Raw genomic sequence first — 26,697 nt, forward strand, 5'->3', positions numbered from 1 at the left:
TGCTCAAGATGAGTGCCTACCTTCTTCAGCCCTGACAGAACTGACAAACTTGATATGATTAGATGTGTGAAAGTAAGAGAGTAGATAAGCCAGTATTGAATGCAGCATTCTGACTTGAGCAAATGGGTGGATAGTAGGAGTATGGTCTAAGGGAGACTAGACTTGGGGCAATACTAATGAATTTAGTTTTGTACATGTAACATTTAGATGTTTTTGGAACATTTAATTGTGAGTACCAAACTTTTAAATCTGTATTTATTTGGAAATACAAGTTTAAAGTCCAGAATAAATGTCTGCGTTATAGATATAGAGCCAGAGCTATTAGTATATGGATAGCAGTTAAGTCATGAAAATAGATGGAATGACTAAGAGTATGATAAAGGAGAACAAGGATAGGACCTTGAGGAATACCAATATTTAAAAGACAAACAAATGAGCTAAGCGCCAGGCATCAGAAATAAACAAGTTATGGTAAGTATTTATAAGGAATTTTGTTGTCCTGGTGGAAGATTAAGCTCTCTTAACTGTGATAAGTGCAAAAATAAAGATATCTACAAGGATGTACAGCAAAGGCAATAATTAAGTTGCACTGAAGCCATTCAAATAAAGATTCACTAAGGAAAAGTTGGGGAAGGGCTCTCCAGGTAGGGAAAAAAACTGCAAATGGAGAGGTAGAAAACAGAATGTGGCATTTTGAGAACCAGGGTGATTTCAATAATGCCACAATCATATCTTTAGGGGACAATCTCCATGGCATAAACCTTTAGAATAATGTTTCAAATTTGTATGGAATGAGTCTTATTGTAATGAAAACGTAATAGTCATTATTTTCTCCAATATATAGATTGTCAAGTCTTGATGCATTTATATTATTAATATTAAAAATCAGTGTTAAGCATACTTTTATACAAGCCAGCATTTACTTATAAGTTATTGTATTTCCTTTAAGATGAAAATATGTTGACTCAAATTTTGTATCTGAATTAGGTAAAGGATTTTGCAGTTAAACAAACAAAAAAAGACAGGTAACAAGGGGAAAGCCTACAGATGAGACTAAAAATGAAAGCCCAAAGTGATAGTAGTTCTACTTGATAACCAAGAGGATTTCAGGAAGGGGATCATTCGGAGTAACAAATATTACTGACTGGGAAAGCAAGATAAGGGTGAAAAATGTCCATTAAATATGGTGACACAAAAGTCATTGATTTGATGATATCAGTTATGGTAGACTGGTGGAGTTTCAAGAATAATTAGAGCAGACTGGGAAGTGAATAAGATGAATGAAAGAGAAAACAGTAAGAATTTTATAGCTAAAAGGTGACATGGAGTCGAATAAGATGAATGAAAGAGAAAACAGTAAGAATTTTATAGCTAAAAGGTGACATGGAGTCAGGAGAGGATATTAAGCATGCTTTATTATTATTAGGAACACTCCAGTAAAGAAAGATGTTGAAGATGTAAGGTAAGACAGTATAACCAATATGAAAGCAAACACGGTAGAATTGTATTTACACAAGAGGAGGAACATTACCTTCATGTAACTGGAGAGAAGAGGGGATGGGTATGGATACAAATATTAATAGATTTGGTGGCAGGAGTTGAGGGAGTTTTCATTTGAAGCCTTCTATTTTCTTTGTGAAGTAAGAGGCAACAATGTCTACTAGTGGAAGTAGATGTTAGAAAAACTCAAGGTCCCTACCCATCTTCTTCAGTTTAGTGGCCTTCAAATTTAAGTGTGACCTTGTCAAGTTGGTCACCTGACCTTCTTTTTATCACTCCATTGTCACATTTTAGACCAGAATTCCTAAGAATTTCAGCCCCTTTCTGGATCATTATTAGTTTCAAAAGCTGTCTATTTCCCATCCCAAATTTTCTGCTTGTCCAGATACCTTTTTTATCTGCCCACTTGTCTCTCAGGATTAGCGTTCTTTATCTGAACTTTTTTTTTTTTAATCAACAATAAGAAGGCCATAATAAGTAGTGAAGCATGCTATTTGGAGAAGTTTGGGAGAAACTCAGAGGATAATCAAGAAAAAGTGGTGGAGTGAACCTGACAGAGAAGAATGGAGAAAGTAGAAAGTTAAGCTAGAGAAAAGTAAGGTGATTCAGGCATTCTGGATATAAGGATATTGGAGATTACTACTGGTCACTGAAGAAGGCATTTTTGGTAGAGGAGCTCCTAGAGGGATATCTTGCTGGAGCTGGAAAATCCATTGAAGAGGAAAGTATATTGGATATGGTACCAAAATGGAGGTTTCCCATAAATTTTAGTTAAATTTAATACACTTGAAAAAAAAAAACTTACTATTTTATAATTGTAAAAGTAATATCTCATAGCTGGTATGTGGAAAATGAAGTGAAAATAAGAAAATTAAATTCACCTACAGATAACTGCAGAGATGTAGTTAAAAGATAAAGATATGCATTGAGAGAGAATGAGTTCAAGAACAGAAATAAAACAGAGAAGAATTGTTTTAGGAATAATGAATTATGGTTAGAAGATACAGTGTCAATACAGAGTAATGAAAGGAAAAGTGGGAAGCAGTTGGTTGTGGGGAACTCTGTTGCAGATAGGGGTCATGTCTTTTTTATCTTTATTCTCAGCAGTGTCAGGCAAAGTGTGTGATGCAAGAATCAATGAATGAGGTTATTTTATGGTGGTTAAGAATATAAGTTTTTGAGTAGACAGACCTCAGTTCAAGAAGGTAGTTTCTGATCTTACTACCAAGCTGTAAAAAGGAATTGAAAGAGGCATAACTTAGCAGAGGTGGGTTGAGGGTGGGGGTGTCAGTGCTGGAAAGGAACACTGGGATCTAGAATATGTTTCTTTGTCTGGTCTTAGTTACATGGGTATATTCACTTGTAAAAATTCATTAAGTTATACATCTATTATTTACTTGTTCTTCTTATATTTTAATACAATTTATTTTCATATCATTTAAAAGATTATATGAAACAAAGTTTAGTGATATCAAAAATAAATAATGAAAAAGAGTGTAGTTTCTGGCAATTTCAATCTCTGCAATCTTGTACAACTTGCTTAACTCCTTAATCCTTGATTTTTTTTTATGTGTAAAATCCTTTTCAGGTTAAATCAGTACTATTATGTAAAATGCTTAACACTTTACATATAAAAATAAACCTTCAAGAGATCATTAATGATAATAATAACCATCAGGATAATAATGAATTTGGGAAACTCCATTTCAGGAGATAGGGCTTATAGGTAGGTCTTGGAAACAAGATTTTAATTTGGCAGCAGATAAGGAGAAATGAACAGAGATTAAGAAACTTCTTGGTGATCATTTTGAAAATACAGGGTAGAAGTTGTGAGGTCCTATACAAGTCATAGCCCTGGTGATGCAAAGAGGGTACAGGCAGGAGATATACTGAAGATAGAGGATCAGTGAAAGTTGATAATATATAGATGTAGAGATGAGATAGAAGACAGAGAATTCAGAGGTGACTTTCATTTCTGTGATTACAGGAAAGTCTACACATTGACCATTTAATTTTTCTCTTGCTCCCATAGTTTTTATGACTCCAAAGTCAGGGAGCATCAGTCAGTTTCCACCCTTTATGAAATGTGTCAATCATTCCTACATTTCAGCAGAGTGTCCTTTGTGTTGACAACTAAATGTGCTAAATGAGAAGCTAAGAACTTTGTTTATCTACTGCAGTTGTGTTTGCAATGGGAAGTAAACTATACAGAAAACCACCTCCTGAAGGAAACATACTGAATCAAGTGGTCAAATGTATCTGGGTAAGTTCATGAATTGTTTGCCTGCCTTTTTCTTTTTTTTTTTTTTATTATCAATTACTTTTTTTTTTTTTTTTTTGCTAATTACTTTACATCATTACAGTAGTTTTTGTTATACATTGAAATGAACTAGCCATGGATTTACATGTATTCCCCATCCCAGTCCCCCCTCCCACCTCCCTCTCCACCCGATCCCTCTGGGTCTTCCCAGTGCACCAGGCCCGAGCACTTGTCTCATGTACCCAACCTGAGCTGGTTATGTGTTTCACCCTAGATAATATACATGTTTCAATGCTGTTCTTTTGAAACATCCCACCCTCGCCTTCTCCCAGAGTCCAGAAATGCTGTTCTGAGCCTATAGGCCTTCAAATATGGGTATACACTTTTCTCAGTGACCTCTGCACTGCTTCTGTGACTTCTGTAAATTGGGATTGATCAAACATCACTCAATGCCTCTATTTAACTTTTAAGCTAAAAATAATATAATCATTTTTTAAAAACTGGCAAAAGTTTTCTGAAATGTAGTCATATATGTTGAAATTATATTTCAAATATTCTGAAATTCAATGTGTGATGAAATTAAAAGGTAAGATTAAGTCGCTCAAGAGTATGTGTGTCTAAGGGAAGTTACAGTGAAATGGAGAAGGCAGGGGATGGGTTTTTTGTTTGTTTTTTTTCTCTCTTCTGATATCTATGCTCTGCCCTAGTTTGCCATTTCCAGCCGTTTCAAGAACCATTCTGGGGACAGTCCTAAGCGAGAGCACTGGCTGGACTGGGCAGCTGAGAAATACCCAGTAAGTTGAACTGCAGAAACATCTGATGCCTCCATAGAGTTTTTCCTAATAACCAAACTGATTCCCTCCTGCTGTATTTGACCTCCTCTCTTACTGTTCTGGGCCATTTCTGCTCCAAGCAAGAAATCCTTAACTGCCAATTCAGCCTATTCCTTCTTCCTCCTCTTTGCAGAAGCAGCTCATTATGGATGTGAAGGCACTGACCAGGGTACTGTTCCTTTATATTCCATTGCCCATGTTCTGGGCACTTTTGGATCAGCAGGTAAGAATAGTTCTTTTGAAAACTACCTCTTCTTCTAGCCCCTTCTCTCTCAAAGGAAAAGGGTTTCCTCTAATAGCATCTGTTTGCTGTAGGGCTCACGATGGACCTTGCAAGCCACCAGGATGAATGGGAATTTGGTGAGTAGAAGAGATTTTTTCCAGAGAAGTCTATCATTTTCTTTTTAATCCATACTAAGGAAAAATTTCTTTGTGTTTTTTGCCTAAAAAGTGACATAAGATTATACCTTTAGCATGAAGTTACTGGGTAGGCAAAGTGAGTCTTAAAGACAGAATCTTATCCTTGAAAATCAGAAAGGTAAGGATGGAAAGGTTTCAGTGTATACAGGAAGCACTGAGACAATAGCAAATGAAGTGATAGGGAGTAGGTAGTGATAGGGAGTCAATAGGGAGCAAATGAAGCCTGGGGAATGGATGTTTCCTTCCAACTATGCCCCACCAAAGCTCCCCTCTTAGCTCAGTCAGTAAAGAATCTGCCTTCAATGCAGGAGACCTGGGTTTGATTCCTGGGTCAGGAAGCTCCCCTGCAGAAGGAAATGGCCACCCACTCCAGTATTCTTTCCTGGAGAATTCCATGGACAGAGGAGCCCAGCAGGCTACAGTCCATGGACTCGCAAGAGTTGGACAAGACTTAGCAACCAAACCACCACCAGGCACCCCAGGGCACAACAGATTGCTGCCACAACACAATTGGCCCAACCTCTCAGGCAGGGTTCACAGCAGGGATCCAGAGGTGGGATATTTTGTTCATGGATACAGAAATAATGGAAAAATTTTAAACATAATTTTCTCTTTAAAATTTTCATTCATTAACAAACTCTTCTCTTATTTATTCCTGCTGCCTAGATTATTGTATGCTCTCCTGACATCTCACTTGTGGAGAAGGCAGGGTGGAATGATGCCAGGGTTTTATCAGCCAGTCTGTTTGGAGCTTGCCTAATATAATTTCATCTTTTCCCTTCCTCTGGCTGTCCAGGATTTACCATGGTTGTCTTCCTTTTGACCCTCTGAAGGGTCAAACTTTAAAAACACTGTGTGTTGATGGGAGACTTTACCCTAACCATCATACCTTTTTGTCCTTCACATCTTTACTGCCATGACTATAGTTACTGAGATTAATAAAAACACACTAACTCTATTCTCTCTCAAGTTAAAAAAAGCATAGTGCACAGAAAATAAGGTTCTCCCTTAGGCCCATCTGCCTTCAGGAGCCATGGTCTAAGCCATTCCAGCCTATTCCCCCACATACCCTTACAAGGATAATAGTGGTCCCGAACCAAAGACCTGATGGATATTATCTTATGCTTCTCACCTGCTAATTATCAAGATTGTTGATCTAGGCTTTTTTTGTCTTTATGCCAATATCTTAATGTGATTTGTTATCATGTTTCAGGGTTTCTTTGTGCTTCAACCTGATCAGATGCAGGTAGGAGACTTCTCTATATTCTTGGGTACTTATTTTTTCCCTTATTTATAACTTTACATGTAATAGGAGGATTACCAACCATAATTTGATAGGTTTTTTTCCTTCTATGCTGGGGAGGGCTAAACATAGCGATGAAAATATTCTAAGCCTCACACTTCTGTTTCATATCTTCTCTTAAGCAAGTAGCTAATGCAAAAACTCCAGGGAATTTTGAACTCACAGGGAAAGTGTAAGCATTGGATTTTTTTTTTCCTCATCAAGTATCATGTTGTCAAAGGAAGTGTAATGCTTTGTTGTGTGAGCAATGAATTCAGAAGGCCTATTTATTGGTGACTTCCAGTTATTTTTAACTCTTTGTTTTGTTTAACAGTCCCCAATTCCTTCTTCTCTCCTTCCTTTCTCCTGACAGTGACATTTTTCCCTTGGTTGTGAAACTGGATAAGATTAGAGCAAATGGGAGGGAAGAACAAATTAATTGACAGAAAAACCGGTGCAGAGTGAAACTGGTTTCTTGGGATATTTGGAAGCTAACGTGCTATGCAGGGGTAATACAGTTTTAGGTGTAAAGGGACTGAAAGATGTGGAATCATTCCGTACATTGTATGATGAAAGTTTGTTTGGATGTGAGAGAGTATGCACACATGCAAATGAAAGCATATGCTCACACTCATGATAGAACACATGTAACTAATTCTTTTTACCATCGTTTTACAGGTGCTAAATCCCTTTTTGGTTCTTATCTTCATACCATTGTTTGACCTTGTCATTTATCGTCTGGTCTCTAAGTGTGGCATTAACTTCACGTAAGTGCTCACTATGAACTTCCCAGGTGGCACTAGTGGTAAAGAATCTGCCTGCCAATGTAGGAGAAATAAGGGGCATGGGTTCAATCCCTGGGTCAGGAAGATGCCCTCAAAGAGGGCATGGCAACCCACTCCAGTATTCTTGCTTGGAGAATCCCATGGACATAGGAGCCCAATGGGCTACAATCCTCGGGGTTGCAAAGAGTCAGACATGACTGAAGCAACTTAGCATGCATGCACACAAGTGTTCACTACACCTATGTTACTCCAAACTGACTCAGAATTTGCCCAGTTTGATAAAAAGTCAGTATCTTTTCTGCTTAGTAATAATTTATTTTGGTTTATCATCTTTCTGCTACTGTTTATCCATATTAGATTAAATGCCTATTAATACTAGAGGATGGGAATTAGATCTAATTAATTCTTAACTTAGAGAGTCCAAGTCATTAGTGCAGACTTACATATGTGATGTTGAAAAGTTAGCAGTACACTTCATGGAAAGTCAAAAGTATGTGATTAGTCTCCTAAACCAACTTGTTGCTTTGTACTTAAAAGTTGCCTCTTCAAAGAAGTCCAAAGTTTTTGATGATTAACTAATCCCTTTAAATCTCTTACTGTCCCTATGAAACAAATGAAGGACCTCATAAGAGTGGGGATAGAAACTGTTTTCCCCATTTCTAAATTGAAGTGTTATTCTTTGTAAAGTTTGACAGAGGGTGTTAAGTCATCTATAATTTCTGATTTAATAGCAATTTCCTTTTGATAATCATTTTATATATTCAAATAACTTTTTGCCATTTACTCATTCATTGAGCACCAAGTGCTTTGTAAAAGCACAAATCTTGCTCCTAAGGAGTTTATTCTTTAGTAAGGGAGCTAGAAAATATGCAAGGTTATTGCACAAGATGAGTTATGTTAAGATGTTAAGCCTAAGAAGGGAAACAAAGTGCCCAGAAATGCAGAGATGGAAGAGAGTGGCCAGCATCAAGAAAAACTTATAAAGAAGAGGAAAAGCAGGTAATAGTATATAGTAACTGGTATATGGTAAAAGTTCAATAATTCTGGCTGTGTTACTATTATTTTTGCTATTATGATATAATAGATAGAAAAACCATCATAAATAAAGATGGAAAAAATGATGTGTTACAAAGAACAGTTCAGTGTGACTCAAATAAAGGTAAAAAGGATATATGAAGGGGAGTACTAAGAAATACTTTGAAAGTAATTGAGAACAAATTAGGTAAGCTTAGAAGGTTTAGATTTTATTCTTTAGCACCTACAGTTTAGGTATAACTGCCTCTGTTTCCTCTACAGATCGCTTAGGAAAATGGCTGTCGGTATGATCCTAGCATGCCTGGCTTTTGCAGTTGCTGCTGCTGTAGAGATAAAAATTAATGTGAGTACAGTAAATCTTAAGCTCCATGAGGGCAGGATCATATCTATTTTGTTCATTTTTCTGACTTGTTCAATCTTGATTCACTGGGTCCTACCATAGTAGCTGTTTTACAGAAGGTGCATAATAAGTATTTGTGGCAAATGAGTAGATAAAAGAGTAGAGCAGCAGTGTAAAATGAAGTCCACCTCCCACCTGAATGATGTAGGAATTTCCAAACACCAGTATCCAAGATATATAATCATCTCTTTGATACCTTACCAAACACTCAAATACCTTTTAGCAGATTGAGTAGTCACTATTGGGGAATGATGTATGGGGCCACAGCCAAGTCAAAAAGAATGGAGTTTGTTACCTGGCATCAGTGCTTATGGGGGATTCCCTGATAGCTCAGTTGATAAAGAATCCACCTGCTATGCAGGAGACGTGGGTTCAATTCCTGAGTTGGGAAGATCCCCTGGAGAAAGGAAAGACTATAGAAGCAGAAGATATTAAGAAGAGGTGGCAAAAATACACAGAGAAGCTATACAAAAAAGGATCTTCATGACCCTGATAACCACGATGGTGTGATCACTCACCTAGAGCCAGACATCCTGGAATGTGAAGTCAAGTGGGCCTTAGGAAGCATCACTACAAACGAAGCTAGTGGAGGCGATGGAATTCCAGTTGAGCTATTTCAAATCCTAAAAGATGATGCTGTGAAAGTGCTACACTCAATATGCCAGCAAATTTGGGAAACACAGCAGTGGCCACAGGACTGGAAAAGGTCAGTTTTCATTCCAATCCCAAAGAAAGACAATGCCAAAGAATGCTCAAACTACCACACAATTATACTCATCTCACATGCTAGTAAAGTAATGCTCAAAATTCTCCAAGCCAGGCTTCAATAGTACATGAACTGAGAACTTCCAGATGTTCAAGCTGGATTTAGAAAAGGCAGTGGAACCAGAGATCAAATTGCCAACATCAGTTGGATCATTGAAAAAGCAAGAGAGTTCTAGAAAACCATCTATTTCTGCTTTATTTACTATGCCAAAGTCTTTGACTGTGTGGATCACAACAAACTGGAAAATTCTTCAAGAGATAGGAATATCAGACCACCTTACCTGTCTCCTGATAAATCTATATGCAGATCAAGAGAAGCCACAGTTAGAACTAGACATTGAACAGTGGACTGGTTCCAAATCAGGAAAGGAATACGTCAAGGCTATATATTGTTACCCTGCATATTTAACTTATATGGAGAGTACATCATGTGAAATGCCAGGCTGGATGAAGCACAAGCTGGAATCAAGATTGCTGGGAGAAATATCAATAACCTCAGATATGCAGATGACACCACCCTTATGGCAGAAAGTGAAGAGGAACTAAAGAGCTTTTTGATGAAAGAGGAGAGTGGAAAAGCTGGCTTAAAACTCAACATTCAGAAAACTAAGATCATGGCATCTGGTCCCATCACTTCATGGCAAATAGATGGGGAAACAGTGAGAGATCTTATTTTCTTGGGCTCCAAAATCACTGCAGGTGTTGACTGCAACGATGAAATTAAAAGATGATTGCTCCTTGGAAGAAAGGCTATGACAAATCTAGATAGCATATTAAAAAGCAGAGACATTACTTTGCCAACAAAGGTATATCTAATCAAAGCTATGGTTTTTCCAGTAGTCATGTATATATGTGAGAGTTGGACCAGAAAGAAAGCTGAGTGTCGAAGAACTGATGCTTTTGAAATGTGGTGTTGGAGAAAACTCTTGAGAGTCCTTTGGACTGCAAAGAGATCAAACCAGTCAATCCTAAAGGAAATCAATCCTGAATATTCATTGGAAGGACTGATTCTGAAGCTGAAACTCCAATACTTTGGCCACCTGCTGCAAAGAACTGACTCATTGGAAAAGACCCTGATGCTGGGAAAGTCTGAAACAGGAGAAGGGGACAACAGAGGATGAGAAGGTTGGATGGCATCACTGACTCGATGGACATGAGTTTGAGCAAGCTTCGGGAGGTGGTGATGGACAGGGAAACTGGCGTGCTACAGTTCATGGGGTTGCAAAGAGTCAGATATGACTAAGCGACTGAACTGCTCTGATCAGTGCTTACTACAGTGAGGTGGAGATTCCCGCTCCAAACTGCCTTCAGAATTTTCAAAGCCAAATGCTCTTTAGAGGTAGAAAACTGTATCCTCTTGACTAGATAAACTTGGCTATCAAGATAGTACTGCAGTATATGATCTCATTGTATCTCAAGGGTGATTTGTTGGTAATTCTAACATGTGTTCTCTGTCCTAAGGAAATGGCCCCACACCAGCCAGATTCCCAAGAGATTTTCCTACAAGTCTTAAATCTGGCAGATGATGAGGTGAAGGTAACAGTGCTCGGCGATGAAAATAACACTCTGTTGGCAGAGTCCGTCAAATCTTTTCAGGTGACGTATGGACTTGAGTGAGTTAGAAACATTCAGATTATGTGCCAAGGCAGCAGCATAATACTGTGGTTTATAGCATGCATTTGTTGAGTCAAAGTGCCCCAATCCAATTCCTGGTTCTGCCACTCTGTAGTTATAAGACCTTGAACAAGTTATTTGTATCTCTAAGCCTCAGTTTTATCATCTGTAAAATGGCAGTAATTTTTATGTCATAAGCTGTTGTAAGGATAAATATTATATGTAAAGTGCTTAGCATAATGTCTGAGACATTGTAAGCTCTCAATAGGTGGTAACTTGTTTTAGCATTTCAAACTGCTTCCTACACACACCCTGTGGAAGAGTTTGACTTGCATATTTTCACTACTATATTATACATATTCTGAAATATTCATTTAAAAATACTTTAATAAAATATAAATTTATTATTGAAAATTGGGGAATGTGTCAACAGATATAAAATTCACCTATAAATCCATAACACAGAGATTATAGATAGCAGTTTTGTATAAATGAATAAACAGATTTTTAAAAAGTGTTGAAACATTATATGCTGTATTGACTTTGAATTTTTCTTAAGATAAACTGCATCAAAAGCATTTTCCTGTGTCCTTAGATAAACTTTGAGCATGTGGTGTTAATGGATACATAATATTCCATTCTGTGGAAATATCATAGTTTAGTAAAATATTTCCTTATCGGTATTTTAATTATTATAAGTAATCCTGTAATGAACATCCTTACTCATAAACCTTTATTCATGCCTATAATTTATCCTATGGTATCTTCCCAGAAATGGAATTACGAAGTTAAAGAGTAATGTTGAAAATATTTGATGAGGTCAACTGCCCTGGTTTACTATGAGACAAAGTGTTCAAGGTGGGGTAGAAGGTGAATGTAACAGGCTCTTCATTCTCCAGAATATGCCACACTATTCCAAACTCCACTTGAAGACAAAAAGCCAGAATTTCCACTTCCTATTGAAATATCACAATGTGTCTGTCTATACTGAGCATTCTGTGGAGGAGAAAATATGGTACACCCTCATCATTCGAGAAGATGGGGAAAGTATTTCTAGTGTGATGGTAAGTGAGGAATGGACTAATTTCCAAATTATCTTAGAGTATGATGACTGGCTCATCAATATCTTACCAAGGATATATCTGATGATCAAATTTTATGATTTGATTATGATATGATTTTATGATTTGATTTTATGATCAAATTTTATGATTATCACTTCCTTCTAGTCACTGGTAACTGATTTTTACTTCCCTCTATTGTAGGTGAAGGATGAAGAAAACAAAACAACCAATGGGATGATAGCCATGAGGTTTGGATGTCAAGGAGACCCAGGCCTCTCTGTTCTCTTGAATCTGGGATCTCTTCTGGGCTGTGGGGCTTAAGAAGAGACCCCATATTCTTCATTCTGCAGAATATGCCACATTATTCGAGACTCCACTTGAAGACAAAAAACCAGAATTTCCACTTCCAATTGAAAGATCACAATGTGGCTGTCTACAGAACTTCACATTCTGATTGTCTTGTACTAGGATGCGTTTTCCTAGAATGTCAGGAGGATTGGTGTCAAGGCATTTCCCCGGGGAACTGAGAGGCACAGATTCAAAACCAAGTCTTTTGGCTTGCTTTCTCAATGGTAATAAAAAATGACCCTGTGTCTATGAACACCCCTCTGTGCTCTGTCACATGGATTACTTCTACTGAATTTTATGCACTTATCTTGCTCTTAAGAAAAAAAATTTAGTACTTCCTGTCTGTGATCCTCAGAGAGAAATTTAGAAGTAAATATTTCTCCCTTCATTACTGGAAGTTGAATATCTTTTATAGTTACTATGTTTTTAAAGTAAAATTTAAAATGAACCTATAGAGGCATCATGATTTAGTAAAGGTAACATACTTGGAGTCAAAAGACTTGGTTTTGAATCTAGATAAGGTTGAAGGTCTTGTTAGACACTCTGGGACAGTTACAAAGATGAAGCCCTGAAGAGGTCACTTGCTCACAGGGGCAGGAATCTGACAGGAAATAGACAGATGCACATGCCTATGGCCATCAAGATTAGATGGTTGCTATAGAGAATAGCATTTTAGAGGAGAACTTTTAATGAAAAATTTGAATTTCACTGAAGGCTGGAACAGTCATAATAATCTGCCTTTGCATGATTTTCAGAAAAAGTAAACAGATCAAAATATGTCTTCCCTGGGTCAGAGAGCAATGGAAACCTCCAGTAAGGATGAAAGGGAGCAATTTCTAGGTTAGTGCAGGATGATCTAAAGTCAAGTCCAGGAATCAGCATCAATGGTTTTAGAGGGAACAGACCTTCTAATCCCATGAGCCAGGGACTAACACAAATGCTACGAAAAATAGAAACAAAGGGAACGATTTAGGGGCTCAGGTTCAAAAGATTAAAAAGATGGTTCTGGAAGAGTTCAAGTTTGTCTGAAGACCCAAAACAATGATAGCTTAACCTACTGTGGGTTGGGAGTCTGAGTTTTGTATAAAGTAAATCAGACTTCATTTATAAGATAAAGTATAAGTTTTATATAAATACTAACATGTATTTATATATACAAAATTATTTTCCTTTTTGGAGCTTCAGTTGATGAATTCCATCATTAAAAAACAGAAAGAAATTGGGTGCACCTAAGCTGGGTTACTGAGGAGGCTCAAACTGCCATGGGTGATCACGATAGTGTCATCCCAGTTGAGATCAGGTGATGATGTGGCAGACAAAAAGCTAATACCTGAGGAAAGAAAAAGATAGGGACAGCTAAGACTACTAATTACTTATGTGTGAGTTCATTATTCATTCAATTAACAATATATATCATGTACCTTTTATGTGCTAGCCTCTGTTCTAGACACTAGGCATATAGCAATAAACAAAACAGAAAAGGCCCCTGCCCATTTATCAGATGGGAGAGTTTGTCTAATCTCTAACAATGTCTCTACCCTTAGGTTTGTTAACACTTTGCATGAAGAGGTCAATGTCTCCCTGGGTACAGATGCATCCCTCATTGTTGGTGAAGACTATGGTGTGTCTGCTTACAGAACTGTTCAAAGAGGAGAGTAAGAGCACTACCCTGTGGACATTTTACTTTCATCAACAACTGAATTTTAAATACTTTCTTTGTGTATAGGTGGGCAGATTAGGTATAGAAGTTATACCTAATTATATACCTAATATACCTCAGCTAATTGTAAATATACACAGACTCCTCTTTTGCAACCTTTCACTCCTTTCCTCAGTCTCATGTTGTTCTGCACAGACATATTGAGACCATGCTTGTTGTGAAGGCTGTCTCCTGGAGGTTTGCCGGTTTATTATTGACTCCCATTCCTGCCCTCTATTAACACCTTGTTACTTTGAGCTTATACTTTCAGATTCAGTTTTAAGCTGTTCCACTAGTTCATAAGATTCAGAAGAGAAAAATTCATAAGATTTAGATGAGAAGACTCAGAGTCTGAAGTTCACAACAGAAAGCAATTTGTACCTTCTGCATTCAGGTTTAAGGTTAAAAAAAAAAATACCCAACAGGCAATGAAATCTCAGACCAGGGTTGGAAAAAACCTTGCAAGAAAATAATTTACTCTAAGACTCCTTAAAGAGAAATGGTAGCTTTGCTGCTTGATTCACTATCAGTAGAGAGATGAAATCACTCTTTCCACCAGAAATAGAAGTGCTTTTCTAAATTTTAATGTTTATTCTAACCTAAATTTGTCCTGTTGCAGATATCCTGCAGTGCATTGTAGAACACAGAATGAGGATTTTTCGCTGAATTTGGGCCTATTAGACTTTGGTGCAATTTATCTGTTTGTTATTACTAATGTAAGTATCCCATGGCCATCCTCACTCTTTCCTTCCATATATCTGTATCCATATAACTATATCATATCTAAACTTATATATAATATATATATATATATATGTATCTATATCTATATGTGTCTATATATATATCCTGGATCCAAAGAAGACTCTGTGGCAAGATGGTATCACATACTTATCTCTAGTGTAAGGTGATAGCTTCTATAGTGACTTTAGAAAAGCTACTAAGGTCTCCAGAGAGGACTTAAAATAGATAACATTGGCAGCAGGCATAGGATCTTGGGGAATGGTAGACATAATTTATCTTGAGTCATTGCTGTGAGGTGACATGATCTGCTCCAGTCTCATTATGGCACCAAGAAAACAAAAATTAATTTGGTCTTCTTAACTGACTTCACATGTGGTTCTCCTAGCTCCTTGGAAATTGATCTGCTAGTATATCACAGTCTGAAATACCAAGACTTATAGCAAATGTCAATCTTTACACAAAGTTTGGAGGATCAATTAACTGTGGCCCATCAAAAGCAGTTGTTCAGCCATCAGGGTATTAGACCTCTGATGTCAATTTTGATTCTAATTTTATTCCATTACTTTTGGCATTGTATTAAATATAAAAAGTACATAGTGAATAAGAAAAAAATGGAACATTTCTAGAAGGGTGATAATAATCTGCAACATTTTATTTATTATAATTAATTTAATTAGCATGACATTTTTGGTATGCCATTTTTTATTACAACCTTATTGATATATAATTCATATACCATACAATTCACCCACTTCAAGTATATAATGGTTTAAAATGTATTAACATATTCAATATGCATTATATGTTCAATACACATGTAGAATATATTTTCAATAATATGTATCCAGTAGTGCTTAAAAATTCAGAGTTGTGTAATTTAAGAACATTTTCCTCATTCCAAAAAGAAGCCCCATACTCATCAGCAGTCACTCACTATTTCCTCCCAAATCCCTTACCCCTAGACAACTACTTGTTTACTTTCCTTATACACTGGCCTATTGTGGACATTTAGTATAAGTGGAATGATATACTATGTGGTCTTTTGTGTCTGGATTCTTTCATTTAGCTTATTTTTAAGGTTCATTCATATTGCAGTATATAATAGTCCAGTTCAGTTCAGTCGCTCTGTCGCATCCAACTCTTTGCGACCCCATGAACTGCAGCACACCAGGCCTCCCTGTCCATCACCAACTCCCGAAGCCTATCCAAACTCATGTCCATTGTTGAGTTGGTGATGCCATCCAACCATCTCATCCTTTGTCGTTCCCTTCTCCTTCTACCCTCAATCTTCCCCAGCATCAGAGTCTTTTCAGGGTATATAACAGTACTTCACTTCTTTTTATTGCCCAATTATATCCCATTGCATGGATATAACACATACTGTTTATGTATTCATCAGTATATGGACATTTGGTGTTTTCACCTTTTGACTGATATAAATAATGTTGCTATGAATATTCATGTACAAGTGTTTGCGTGGGCATATATTTTCACTTCTCTTGGGTATATAACTAGGAGTGGAATTGTTGGGTCACATGGTAATTCTGTGTTTAACCATTTGAGTAACTGCCATGTGCTTAGTCACTCAGTCGTGTCCGACTCCTTGCGACCCTTTGGACTGTAGCCGGCCAGGCTCCTCTGTACATGGGGATTCTCCACGCAAGAATACTGGAGGGGTTGCTATGTCCTCCTCCTGGGGAATCTTCCCAACCCAGGGATCAGACCCAGGTTGCCTGCATTGCAGGCAGATTCTTTACCATCTAAGCCACCAGGGAAGCCCTTTTGCAAAGTGAATGCACATTTGTCATTCCCATGAGTATAAAGTGGCAATATTCTCACATCTTTGCAGCACTTATTTTTCTGTCTTATTAATTATAGCCATTCTAGTAGGTATGAAATGGTATCTCATTGTGGTTTTGATTTGTATTTTCCTGATGACTAATAATGTTGAGTACTTTTTAATGTACTTATTGGCCATTTGTAATCAGGTTTGGAGAAATGTCTATTCAGATTCTTTGTGCAATTTCTAATTGAGTTGTCTTTTAATTATTGACTTGTAAGGGCTTTCCAGGTGATGCTAGTGGTAAAGAACCTGCCTGTCAATGCAGGAGACATAAGAGACATAGGTTTGATCCCTGGTTGGGGAAGATCCCCTGGAGGAGGGCATGGCAACCCACTCCAGTATTCTAGCCTGGAGAATCATGGACAGAGGAGCCTGGCAGTCTACATTCCATAGGGTTCACAAAGAGTTGGACAAGACTGAAGCAACTTAGCATACAAGTATTCTTTATGTATTTTTTTTTTCATTTATTTTTATTAGTTGGAGGCTAATTACTTTACAATATTGTAGTGGTTTTTGTCATACATTGACATGAATCAGCCATGGATTTACAAGTTTTCCCCATCCCGATCCCCCCTCCTACCTCCCTCTCCACCCGATTCCTCTGGGTCTTCCCCTTTATGTATTTTAAATATAAGTCCATTATTAGATATACAATTTGCAAATATTTTCTCCCACTCATAAGATTGTCTTTTTAACTTTCTTGATGGTGTCCACTGAAGTACAAACACTTTTAATCTATATGATGTTCAATTTATCAACTTTTTCTTTGGTTGCATATACTTTAAGTATTACATCTAAGAAACCATTGCCATATCTAAGCTCATGAGGATTTATGCCTATATTTACCTCTAAGTTTTATTGTTTTTACCTCTTACATTTCAGTTCAGTTCAGTTCAGTAGCTCAGTCATGTTTGACTCTTTGCAACCTGCGACCCCATGAACCGAAACACACCAGGCCTCTCTGTCCATCACCAACTCTTGGAGATTACCCAAACTCATGTCCATTGAGTTGGTGATGCCATCCAGCCATCTCATCCTCTGTCATCCCCTTCTCCTCCTGTCCTCAATCTTTCCCAGCATCAGGGTCTTTTCAAATGAGTCAGCTCTTTGCATCAGGTGGCCAAAGTATTGGAGTTTCAGCTTCAACATCAGTCCTTCCGATGAACACCCAGGACTGATCTCCTTTTGGATGGACTGGTTGGATCTCCTTGCAGTCCAAGGGACTCTCAAGAGTCTTCTCCAACATCACAGTTCAAAAGCATCAATTCTTTGGCACTCAGCTTTTTTATAGTACAACTCTCACATCCATACATGACTACTGGAAAAACCATAGCTTGACTAGACGGACCTCTTGCATTTAGGACTTCTATATGGAGCTCAGGTGGTAAAGAATCTGCCTGCAATGCAGGAGACCTGGGTTCGATCCCTGGTTTGGGAAGATCCCCTGGAGAAGGAAATGGCAACCCACTCCAGTATTCTTGCCTGGAGAATCCCCATGGACAGAGAAGCCTGGTGGGTTATAGTACATGGGATTTCAAAGAGTCAGACATGACTTAGCAACTAAATCACCATTTAGGACTTTAATCTATCTTGAGTTAATTTTTGCATATAGTATGAGCTTGGGGGTTAACCTTATTCTTTTGTATGTGAACATCCAGTTGTTCAGCACGATCTGTTGAAGATTCTTCTTTTCCCACTAAATGGTCTTGATATTCTTGTCAAAAGTCAACTGACCAAAAATGTGAGAGTTTATTTCTGGAGTCAATTCTATTCCATCTACCTATATATTTATTCTTGTGCCTATACCACAATCTCTTAATTAGTTACTTTGTAGTCAATTTAAAAATCAGGAAGTATGAGTCTTTCAGTTTTGCTCATTCTTCCCTTTCAAGACTGGTTTGGCTATTATGGGTTCCCTGAATTTTCATATAATCTTAGGATCAGCTTGGGATCAGTAGCCAGCTGGGATTTTTTATAAAGATTGCATTGAATTTATGAGGTGATTGTGAGGAGTTTTGCTACCTTAACAAAATTGTCTCCTGACCAGTGAACATGAAGTGTCTTTCCATTTATCTTAGGTCTTCTTCAAGATGTAAATATTTTCAACAATGCTTTTGTACTTTTTAGAATATAGGTTTTACATTTGTTTTGTTATATTTATTACTATTTTGTTCTTTATTTTGCTGTTACTTACGGAATCATTTCCCTAATTTCATTTTTAAATTGCTCATGGAAATATGTAGAAATACAATTGATACTGATCTTACATCCTACAACCTTACTGAACTCATTTGTTAGTTTTAATAGATTTTTGGTGGATCCCTTAGGACTTTATACATACAAGATCATGTTATCTGCATAAAGAAGCTTTACTTCTTTCTTTCAGTGGATGACTTTTACTTCTTTTTCTTAGTGAAGTGCTCTTGCTTGAACCACCAAGAAAATATTGAATAGAAGAGGTGAGAGTAGACATCCACTTGGGGGAAAGCATTCAGTCTTTTATCACTGAGTATGTTAGCTGTAGGGTTTTTATAGGTGTCATTGGGTATTAGGTTAAGTTCCCTTCTATTCCTAGTCTGTTGTGGTTTTTGTTTGTATGTTTTTTACTAGGAAAGTGGGTGGAGGCATTGAATTTTGTCAAATGCTTTTTCTATGTCTACTGAAAATCATGTGATTTTCTATTGCTATGGTGCATTAATTGATTTTCTGCTGTTAAAGCAACCTAGCTGTATTAGTTTTCTAGGGCCACTGTAACAAAGTACCACAGGCTGAATGGCTTAAAGAACATAAATTTATTGTCTTACAGTCATGAAGGCTAGAAGTCCAAGACCAAGGTGTTGGTAGAGTAGTTTCCTTCTGAGAGCTGTGAGAAAGAATCCATTTCATTTAGCTTCCTTTAGTTTTTAGTGGTTTTCTGGCAATGTTTGGTGTTGCTTGGTGTACAGAAGAATCACCCCAGTCTTCACTTTCATCTTCTCATGGAATTCTCCCTGTATGTTTGTCTATGTCCAAATTTCTCTTATGAAGACACTGGTCATATTAGATTAGGGCCCACCCGAGTGACCTCATTATAATTTGACTAATTATATCTACAACAACTCTATTTTCAAATAAGGTCACATTCTCAGGTGGGTGATGGGGGTTTGAATTCAACATATGCATTTAGGGGGCCACAACTCAATTCATAACACTTGCATTCCTGGTGTTATTTCAGCTTTTATCTGTTCTGTCTATAGTATACTGCTCAAGTTAGAGGCTGTATATATTGTTTCTGAATGTGAGGATCTAATAAGCATCTAGAGTAGAGATCATAAATTAGAGGTTCTGAGGGTCCAGTTCCTCATGTAGTTCTATTTTGTCTGGTTGCAGTCTTGACAAAAATGATAATAATTATTAATTGACAACATTTAAAATTCAAGAATTTCACCAAAGAAACTGGATTCTTAACATTTCTTTGTTATTTGATCAGAAAATTTTGTAACAAGTATTAGTATGTCACTTGGCTGGTGCTATAGTGACTGTATGCTTTAGACAGTTTACCATAGTCTGTATCACTCCCATTCAGTCTACTTTGTTTACTTAATTATTATGCTTGTCTGTGAGTATTTAAGAATGTGACTTTTATTTACAAGCTCAGGTCATAGTCTTCTCTGAGGCTAAGAAAACCCAAATATATGCCCAGTATTATTCAGAATATCAATGAAAGCAACACTTCCCTTACTACATTTTGAATGCAGTGACTCTGACTCTTATGAAGACATCAGTCATATTAGATTAGGGCCCACCCAATGATTTAATTATAATTTGACTAATTATATCTGCAACAACTCTATTTACAAATAGGAAAATCAAGGCATTTCAACATCAAGAACTTTTTATTTCAGGGTTTTTGAACTTCATATTTTATCTCTATTTTTGATATCATGATATATCCATGTATTACATCTACTATTTAATAACACCTGCTACCTAAAACTTGGTTTTATCCCTATAAAAATATATAATTTCAAAAATTTCATTCCATTTATTGTACAGTAAAACCAAATACAGCTGAGAACCTGCATACAGTAAAAGTAGTTTCGGGGGAAAAAGACTATAGAATCATGTATATTTGGTAACATTGATAACAAAAAATTGACCCTGAAGATTCTTTTGACCAAAATTTTATAGGATTATTGCATCTTTTTGACAAAATTTTTATGTATAAGTTTGAGTTTAAAAATAATGGCCAGAAAATAAAAGAAAAAATAGCAGGTGGTATTTGATATAGGTATTTAAAACTTGATCAGGAAAATCTTTAATGTAAAGGTTACCAAGAAAATAATTTATTCTGATAAAGTAATTTTAGTAAGATATTTAAATGGAAAATGTTAGAAATATTTTAATTGTACTTAACTTTTTAAAGTACATGCTTTTCTGATAATTGTTCATATATCAGATGCCATTTTACATTTAAAATGTTGACCAGGATCAAAATATGCAGTAGGTCAAAATGTTGGGACTCCAAACTACAGTATTAAAATAGTCTACCATATAAGGGCTCTGTTATAATGGTATCTGATTGACTGAAGCCAGGCAAGTGAGTGGAGTGTTATCAAAAGGAATTTCAAAAACCTGAAATTGTGTAGAAATTGCTCAATCTCTTCATGGTACAACAAGAATGACAATACAATCAGGAGATGGATGTAAGATCATAAATGCTATAGGCCAGGAATATTTACTCGAGACTCCTAACAAGCCCATTTCTTGTTTCCCTCACTAAGAGAACCAATCAGGGTCCTCAGGCCTGGAAGATGGAATACATCCCAGCCAACAAAATGTCCATCGCATGGCAGCTACCACAATATGCTCTTGTTACAGCTGGGGAGGTCATGTTCTCTGTCACAGGACTTGAGTTTTCTTATTCTCAGGTAGGTTTTTGCAAATAGAAAGTGGAGATGGAACTACTGCTCAGAGGATGGAGTTTTAATCCTGACACTGCCTCACTTGGGGCTTCCCTGGTGGCTCAGATAGTAAAGAATCTGCCTATAATGCAGCAGGCCCAGGTTCAATCCCTGGGTTGGGAAGATCCCCTGGGGAAGGGATTGGCTACTCACTCCAGTATTCTTGCCTGGAGAATTCCATGGACAGAAGAGCCTGGCAGGATATACAGTCACTGGGGTCACAAAGAGTTGGACACAACTGAGCAACCAACACTTTGACTGCCTTAATTAGGTATGTGACCATGGCCAAGACCTCTATAGTTTTTGGCTTTAGATTTCTTATGACTCTGAACAGAGTATCAACTTGACTCCCAGGAACATGGCAGGCTGGATCCCTATGCTGTTTGGGATCCAGAAAAGGATACTGAAACATTAAGAATAAGGACTATGGAATCAAACTGCCCATGTTCAAATTTTGGCTGAACATCTATTGTGTAACCTTCAGCAAGTGAATTATCATCTGTCTAATGCTATTTTTGTGTAAAATAAGAATAGTAATAGAAATTATCCCTTAGGGTTGTAATGAAGATTATATGATACAATGATTTAAAAGGTTCAGTTAAGAGCTCCATCTTGTTGTTACTATGAACATTATTAGCATTCCCTGAACTGATGTGATAGCTGAACTTGTGAGGGAAGTTCAAATCTGGAAGTTGGGGTGGGAGAAGTTTTCTGGGTAGATGCATGGTATAGGAGGGTGGTATAGGGAGGTTCTTTACTCACAGATTTGTGTCTTCTCTAGGCTCCCTCTAGCATGAAGTCTGTACTCCAGGCGGCCTGGTTGTTGACAGTTGCAGTTGGGAATATCATCGTGCTTATTGTAGCACAGTTCAGTGGCCTGGTTCAGGTATGTACCCAAGAGAAACAGGAGCACGTGTCTACCCAAGGATTTCCCTACATCTTCCTCTGCTGCCCTTCCCCGACCCCTCTGTCTCCCATTCAACCCTCTGACCTGAGATGAATTAGACACAGATTTTGCCAGGAAAAGAGACATGTAAGTTGCAATAATGGCCACATAGGTCCATTTGAGTCAAGGACAGTGAGCCCTGTCTTCCCCTACCAAAGCTCTTCCTAAACTGGTGACCCTGGGTCAGTCTGCTCCTCAGTCTTCGTCTTAGAAAGATCAGTTTAGTATCAGGTTCTCCATATTTTTCTCTTATATGTATTTCTTCCTACAGTGGGCCGAATTCATTTTGTTTTCCTGCCTCTTGCTGGTGGTCTGCCTGATCTTCTCCATCATGGGATACTACTATGTTCCTTTAAAGCCAAGGGATGTTCAGGGGTCAACAGATAAGCAGACCCCCAAAATCCAAGGAAATATGATCAACCTGGAAACCAAGAAGACAAGGCTCTAATGGTTCCCTAGACTCTGCCCAGACCCCAGTTCCTGACTCTGGTCTTGGCCATCACCATCTTCAAGCATTTTTCACTCCAGCTTGGTTAAAAGAGAGAAATAGTATCATATCCAAGTTGATTGCCTCTACTTTTCTCCCATGATAGAGGCAGGACTAGGTTTTTCAGTGCATTACAGGAAGGCCCCTGAAACTCTATGTCTTCCCATCTGTCAGTGAACTCAGTAAACAGTGTGTAGCATTGCTGAAGCTGACCTGCTGTCTCCAAAAACACAAATGTAGAATTGAGATTGGTCTCTGTGGTTATCAAAGTTATGTAGAAATTCTTTTACCTGCTATTTAGAACTGATTGTCCCACTCTCTGAAGTGCTGATTCAGGGGAAAAATTGCAGAATTAACAGAGAAATGATATTTTAGTGTTCTTCATTAGCAGTGTAATTGTACTGTTTACAAGAACTTCAAGAATTGGTATGTCTGGTGTGATCTGGTCCAGGACCTGCTTTGTCAGCTATCTAGGTCTGATAAGACCTTAGTAAATTTTTCAGTATAGATAGTAGGAGAAAAATTAAATTTTAATAACACATAGGAGATGATATATCTTTCTGATAATTAGTCTTTTATCTACTAACCCAAATGCCCTTTCTCAGTACTGATACATCCTTGGAAACCAAATTAAAGAGAATAAACATGGTTCTGGAAAACAGAACAAGTATAAACTGTGGAAGTCCTGATAAGCCAGTCTTCTTGTGTACACTCTTCTTAGGTACTACATTGTTTCAGCCCTAGATCATACCCTTCTGTGGACAACTGTATAGAAGACACTAATTATAACTTTCCAACTCTGTCTTTTCAGTGTTGTTAGGTGAGGTTTTCCTTATTATCACATTGTCTTGCTTGTTGCAACAAGTATTTAATAACAACAGTATTTGGCTCAACTGGTAAAGAATCCACCTGCAATGTGGGAGACCTGGGTTCAATCCCTGGAAGATCCCCTTGAGAAGGTAAGACTACCCACACCAGTATTCTGGCCTGGAGAATTCCATGAACTGTATAGTCCATGGGGTTGCAAAGAGTCAGACACAACTGAGCGACTTTCACTTTCACTTCCATTTTATTAGTACTTCCTTTGGCCTCAAAGCAGTGGATCAGTTTTGATAACTTTTACTGTTTTGACAAATTTTAAATGACTTTTTTTTTTTTAAGTTATCTTAACACTCTACGTTTGAGCTTCTAAAATGGCAATGCTCAATGAAGGGCATGGTCGCATATCAGGATTCTAACAAAATCTGGGGGTTAGAGTGGTAGAACATGACAGGGTTTTGTTTGCTTGTTGCTGTGTTGGTGAAAAAAGTTGAGAAATATTACCTTACACACAATGAATGACTCAGTGGAAAGACATGGGAATATCATGGCTCTACTGTGTATTGCTGGGGGACAAGTTCAAACATTTCCATTGGTTTTGCTGCATTATTCTCATCTAGAACTGTTTTGAGTCAGTCACATTATAAACAAAACAAAGCAAGTTGCTCCAGTTTCCCAGGCTTTAGTACTCTAATTTCAGTTACCGAGTTTTCAGAAATACCGAAGTGAAAGCAACACTATCCATTTTCGACAGATACATTATTGTGAACTTGACTGTGCTTCTTCAGAAGATAATCTGTTCATTTTTGAAGCAGCTTTAACTTCACCTATTCTATGAACTACTGTCTCAAAAGATATTAACAGTGCTCTGTGAATAAAAGTTTCTATGGTTAAATAAATTTTGGAAATGAAGCATATGATATCCTCTTCTTAAGACTTATTAAAGATTATATTAAAGATTCTAAGAAATGCTTCAGTAAAGACATAAAACGCTCATTTAGCCTTAATGAGCTAAATGTGTTCTGCAGAACATGGACTTGGGAAAAACTGGCAGGCAATTCTTCCCTGTGCTGAAGTAAAAGCTTTTTTCTTTGAAACCCATTACCATTGGTTCTTTCCATTATGGCTAACAAGAATAAGCATAAACCCCTCTTTTATGCGGCAGACTTTTTGCTATTTGGGGAGAATTTTCATGTCATCTCCACAGTCATTAAGTATTCATCAAACTGAAGGTTTTTAGTTTATTTCATGGCTCTTCACAGAGCCTAGTTCAGTCCTTTCACAACTGTTTTTCCAATTCTGAAAAATATCCTTTGCTTGAAATTCAATGGTAGATAAGAATCCCTCTTAATGTGTGTTATCTGAAGCCAAATATGTACAACATTCCAGAAGAGGTCAGACCAGAAGAACTAGAATCTGCCTTTCTCCCAACAATACACTTCTGTTTTATGCAGCCTTAGGTAATATTAGATGTTTTAAGCAACTATATTACAATATAGGTTTACGTTTTAAACACATGTTGGTTAAACCTCAAAAATTTAGAGTTTTTTAAAATTCATTTTTGAGTTTGACTTATTCCATTCATCTAGGTGTTAGGGGAAAAAAAGATGAATAATCTGCTATACCTGTGTGCAAGCTTACCTCACTTATCTTGACTGGCTGTCTTAGAGACTACATGGGGCTTGAGAAAGTCATGAGTATTGAGGAAGAGCAATATGGACAGTACGACAGGACTGGAGTAAGTCAGTCAAGTATGAACAGGTAGAGGATGCCGTCCCAGGAAGCTAGGGCCAGATCATGTGAGGCTTTGTAGCCATGGTAAGACATTATGATGCTATTCTAAGTCCCATGTGAAACCATTGGAGGTTCAGAACATGGGAGTGACATAATCTGATTCTCTCAGCTCACTGGTTGCTAAGCACAGAATTGCCTGTAAGTAGGAAATAGTGGAAACAAAGAGAGTCTGAGTAAAACATGATTGTTATTTGGACAAGGTGGTAGCAGTGGAGGTGGAGAGAAGTGGTTTGACTTGGAATTTATCATTAAGGAAGGACAGACATGAATTGAGTATGGTCTACATACATGATTTGAAAGAGAGAAAGAAATTCTGACAGATTTGAAGGCTCAAGTAATGAGGATGAATGATGGTGCAATTTTCTGTGACTAGGAAAGACTAGGGTAAAAACTGATTTGGGGTATTAAGTAACTACGAGTTTTGTGCATGTTGAACTTCAGATCCCAAAGGGTATCCAACTGGGGCTGGGTATGTAAACTTGAAAGTCATCAGCATATAAATGGTATTTAAAGGCGTGCCATGGGAGGAGATAGCCTAAATGTCATAGAGAATGTTATAATAAATGTTATACTGAAGGGCTTCAAGGAGTACTCCTGGAGTTTTACAGCCTTAGAGATCTAGAAGAGGAGGATCCAGAAGATTATGAGAATGGGTGATTTATGAAGAAAAAGGAAAACCAGGAGAGTGTGATTTAATTATACATTCTTCATTACAATTAGATAAAACTAAAATGAAAAAAGAATTTTTTTACCTAAAGGAAGCACATGGAAACTTGGGTTCTGATAATTTCTATGTAAGTTTTCCTGAATCCTTTTGCTTCCATGGCTTAATTCAATATAATGGACCTTTTTTTTTGTTTTTTTTTAAACCTGAGAGACATAATATCAGAAGCTATGGGAGAACTAAATGGGAATAGAGTCCTTACTCTTAAGGAGCCTGCAGAAGGAAGAGAAGGCATATACATAAATAGCTATCATGTAAATAAAAACTAGTGTAATAAGTTTCATTTGTTTAGAAATTTGCTTTTCATGTGCAGTATTTCAGTCCTGTTTACTGAAGACAAATGTCACCTATGCCAAGGAAATTATAAAATGTTACAAAAATTCATAAGGAGA

The 26,697-nt window shown here is 37.3% G+C and overlaps 1 protein-coding gene across 2 annotated transcripts in view; it reads left to right on the forward strand.

Annotated features, from left to right (window-relative positions):
* The window catches only part of SLC15A2 (solute carrier family 15 member 2), a 39,915-nt gene extending 15,211 nt beyond the window's left edge, over positions 1-24,704 (forward strand). For both annotated transcript variants that reach the window (XM_020916374.2, XM_020916375.2), the window contains exons 8-22: positions 3,681-3,763; positions 4,468-4,554; positions 4,727-4,816; positions 4,909-4,953; positions 6,227-6,259; positions 6,974-7,062; positions 8,377-8,458; positions 10,742-10,876; positions 11,794-11,958; positions 12,160-12,206; positions 13,851-13,961; positions 14,625-14,721; positions 21,356-21,502; positions 22,317-22,421; positions 22,753-24,704. In XM_020916374.2, coding sequence (XP_020772033.2) covers positions 3,681-3,763; positions 4,468-4,554; positions 4,727-4,816; positions 4,909-4,953; positions 6,227-6,259; positions 6,974-7,062; positions 8,377-8,458; positions 10,742-10,876; positions 11,794-11,958; positions 12,160-12,206; positions 13,851-13,961; positions 14,625-14,721; positions 21,356-21,502; positions 22,317-22,421; positions 22,753-22,929 — 1,493 coding nt within the window. In that variant the 3' untranslated portion in view covers positions 22,930-24,704. The remainder of the gene's footprint in view (positions 1-3,680; positions 3,764-4,467; positions 4,555-4,726; positions 4,817-4,908; positions 4,954-6,226; positions 6,260-6,973; positions 7,063-8,376; positions 8,459-10,741; positions 10,877-11,793; positions 11,959-12,159; positions 12,207-13,850; positions 13,962-14,624; positions 14,722-21,355; positions 21,503-22,316; positions 22,422-22,752) is intronic.
* The last annotated feature ends 1,993 nt before the right edge of the window (positions 24,705-26,697 follow it).

This window comes from Odocoileus virginianus, chromosome 4, assembly GCF_023699985.2.
Source record: "Odocoileus virginianus isolate 20LAN1187 ecotype Illinois chromosome 4, Ovbor_1.2, whole genome shotgun sequence".
NCBI lineage: Eukaryota > Metazoa > Chordata > Mammalia > Artiodactyla > Cervidae > Odocoileus > Odocoileus virginianus.